Consider the following 3,116-nt stretch of genomic DNA (forward strand, 5'->3'; position numbering starts at 1 on the left):
GAGAAATAGAAATTCTGTAATCGTTTTACTTTTATCTAATGGTTTCTGGTTTTTGGCAATTCGAGTTTACAAAAAATGTGGCTAGTGTAAAGGAACCCTAAACTGATTTCAGTTGATACATATTCGTTTTAATCACTTAGAAAACATTGGTTTTCAGGAACGGAAACTTATTTATGACCGTTGCCTTTTCTGCAGTCGTTTTTTCGAATTGTTACGGATTCTCATTAAAGATAGAGGTCTCAAATTTGTTTTGGTAATGTACAGGTTATTTTTTTTAGTTTAGGTGTTGATGGCATCTTGATTTTTTTTATTGTTTTTTTTTACTATAAACATCGATCTTTGATTGTAATGTTTGTTTTATTTGACTTTAGTAACTGGGCATACTTGACGTCAAAAATAAACAATTTCTTAGACCCTCTTGATATCATAATCCTAAATATTCCTTTTAATTGAACGGACAACCTTGTGTAACCAATCTGATTAATTCAAGACTTAGAAGTCGACTCACTAATACAGACCGTTGGCAAAGTTTAGAGTAAATAACTACCAAAGACTCATTTCTTGTTTATTGGCTGAAATATTGAATCAGATGATTTTTCACGACCTGTGAAAGCAATTGCCAATTTTTCTAGCATATATCCGGGCCAAAATGCATCGGGATTTGGTTCAGATATAAACTGTTCTCTCGGTTTTATCCTCTCACAGAATCTCATATATTCGTCAAACGTCATCCAACAATCGGTTTTTGGTTTGACGAAGGATGTCCCAGTTGACAAATTTTCTACCCCGCCGAAAGTTGAAGGTCGCTTTTGCTTCGGGTACAAATAATAAGGGTTAAAATGCTGGCCAGTTTTTGTTGGTTTTGTCAACTTATAGTCAATGGATTCGATATCGGATGCTGTTTTTGGCGGGTAATAGAAACCGGAAGGGTCGCGATTGGTTAATAAATTATAACCCGAATTATTATAACCGGGATTTGTAAATTTGGATTTTGACCTGCCTGGTATAGACTCGGTTGAATCTGATTGTTGCTTATGTTTCTTCAAAAGTTCTTCAGGTATGTTTGGGTCACGTGGATTTTTCACATGTTTCTTCAACTGGGAGCTTGTCCGTTCACGTGGGAACAACAACGCTCGTTCTAAAGCTTTTTCCGACATTACTAAATTGTTTGCCTCAAAGAGGTGTTGAATTTTTTCGAATTCTTGCCAGCAACGCTTTCGAAACTCTAAATGCAAATTTTTTGCCCGTGAATTTTCGGCTGATTTCAAAGACGTAAATGTTAACTCGCGAAGTCTTTTCGGCTCTAATGAATTTTCTTCTTGTTCTGTATTTTCTTCGGTTTGTTTAATAATTTGATCATTCGGACGGCTACTTTTGCTAACAAATTTTACATTTTCAACCTCATTTTTATCGTGTTTTGGTGGCGATAAACGGTCGGTATTAAGCGCCGTTTTTTCAATCGGTAAAAGTTTTCTCGGTAGCTTTTTGTACAGTGGTCGTGACAGGTTTTCTCGAATTTCCGAGGTAAAGTCGTCATTTTGAACTCGAATGTTAGTGTTTTGACTATTGTTCCGCGAAAAATTGCCCGAAAAATTACCCGACTCGGATTTTAAGTTCTGTTTGATATCTATTTTGCGTGACTTTTTGATCGGATCTTTTTGTAAGTCTTGAAGTCGTAAAAGCTTCATTTTGTATAAATTTGGGTCATCTTCATAAGCTGCAAAAACGGCAACATTTCGGTCATCTATCCAATTTTGGCAATCTTTTCGAGACATCAATTTTTGAGATTTTTCTCCCGCAATTTTTGACAATTTTTCGTTCGAGTTTCTGAAATTATTGCGGTCTTGATACCGATATGGTTGTGAAATTTTCTGGTTTCTCCCGTATTTGAAATTTCTAGTTTTAGCTTTGTTGGTGTTTTCGGGTTTATTTCTTTCTGCTCTTTGCGGTTGCGATTTCTTACTTGAAAGTAAATGTCGTTTTGTCATTAAGTCCTTGTATGTTAACTTGCCGTTACCTTTTAGGTCGAAATACGACACGAAATCTTGAACATCACTTTTTGCGACTTTTGCGCCAATTGAATCTAGTAAGTTTTTGATATTATTTTCATCGAGTTCCCAACTTTTCTCTCGGTCGATTCGCGTGAACAAATCTACCCATCTCAAACTGTTTAAATGAACGTACCGTTCTAAATTCGAATATAATTCTGGCTCTGGTCGCGCAATCGCTGGCAACTCGCTCTCAGAATCCGACTCAGCTCTCGCTTTTCGGCTCTCGGCTTTTTTGACGATCGTTGGAAACTTCCATTCCATAAAACGTTGCGCAACTAATGCTTGTAGCGGATTTGCATCGGGTCGTTTTGCCATTTCTTCATAATTCACAATGTTTTCCAAATCATCGCGAAGTTTCATTCTGTTTTGAACCCAACTTCTGTATTCGCCTTTTCGGCTTGAAAATAAATCGTCATTTTTATTACGCAATGTTGACTTTTGTTCACACTTTGATAAGTTTAAACTGTTTGCACTAAATTCTGCTAAGTTTTGTTTCGGCTTCAAGCTTTCTGAAGTTTTTTGATCTACAAACTCACATATATCTTCTTCGAATAAATCGGCCGAACGTTCATTTAGCCTACTCTGAAATTTTGCCTCATCTTTTTGGGCCCGTAATTGGTCGCTCGCGTTTATAATACGAGTTCTCACAATATTAGGTGCGTTCACTCCCCAAAATTTACGCCTAAAATTGTACAACTTACCCTTAAGCAAGTTGCGACGTTTGTAATATCGTAATTGTTCTGATATGGGTAAATGAGAGATGTCAGAGTCGATTTCGGGGTCGAATAAGTTCTTCACACCTGTTTCGTCCCATTCGGACCAGTGTATTTGGGCACTTCCGCTTGTATGTCGGAAAATGCTCATTGCTAAGATTTTTTGCAATAATAGTTAGCTGTTTGATAGCCTCCCGAATTACAAATAATATTTGTGGTGCTTTGACCGAAATGTTAGTAACTTGTTCCTAATTTTTTTCTCTATTTATTAGGGAAAAATATCGAACATTGTGGGTAATTTTTTCCCTTTTTGTTCGATATCTGCTCATACGAATTACTACTAATCAAACAC

At 36.5% G+C, this 3,116-nt stretch overlaps 1 protein-coding gene across 1 annotated transcript; it reads right to left on the reverse strand.

The window, feature by feature from the left end:
• Positions 1 to 463: 463 nt before the first annotated feature.
• On the reverse strand, positions 464 to 2,837 carry LOC142350331 (uncharacterized). The gene has a single exon (XM_075402160.1). The coding sequence runs from the start codon at positions 2,409 to 2,411 to the stop codon at positions 555 to 557; it is 1,857 nt and encodes a 618-aa protein (XP_075258275.1). The 5' UTR covers positions 2,412 to 2,837; the 3' UTR covers positions 464 to 554.
• Between the last annotated feature and the right edge of the window lie 279 nt (positions 2,838 to 3,116).

Source organism: Convolutriloba macropyga, chromosome 12, assembly GCF_964194025.1.
Source record: "Convolutriloba macropyga chromosome 12, txConMacr16.3, whole genome shotgun sequence".
In the NCBI taxonomy this organism is placed as follows: Eukaryota; Metazoa; Xenacoelomorpha; order Acoela; family Convolutidae; genus Convolutriloba; species Convolutriloba macropyga.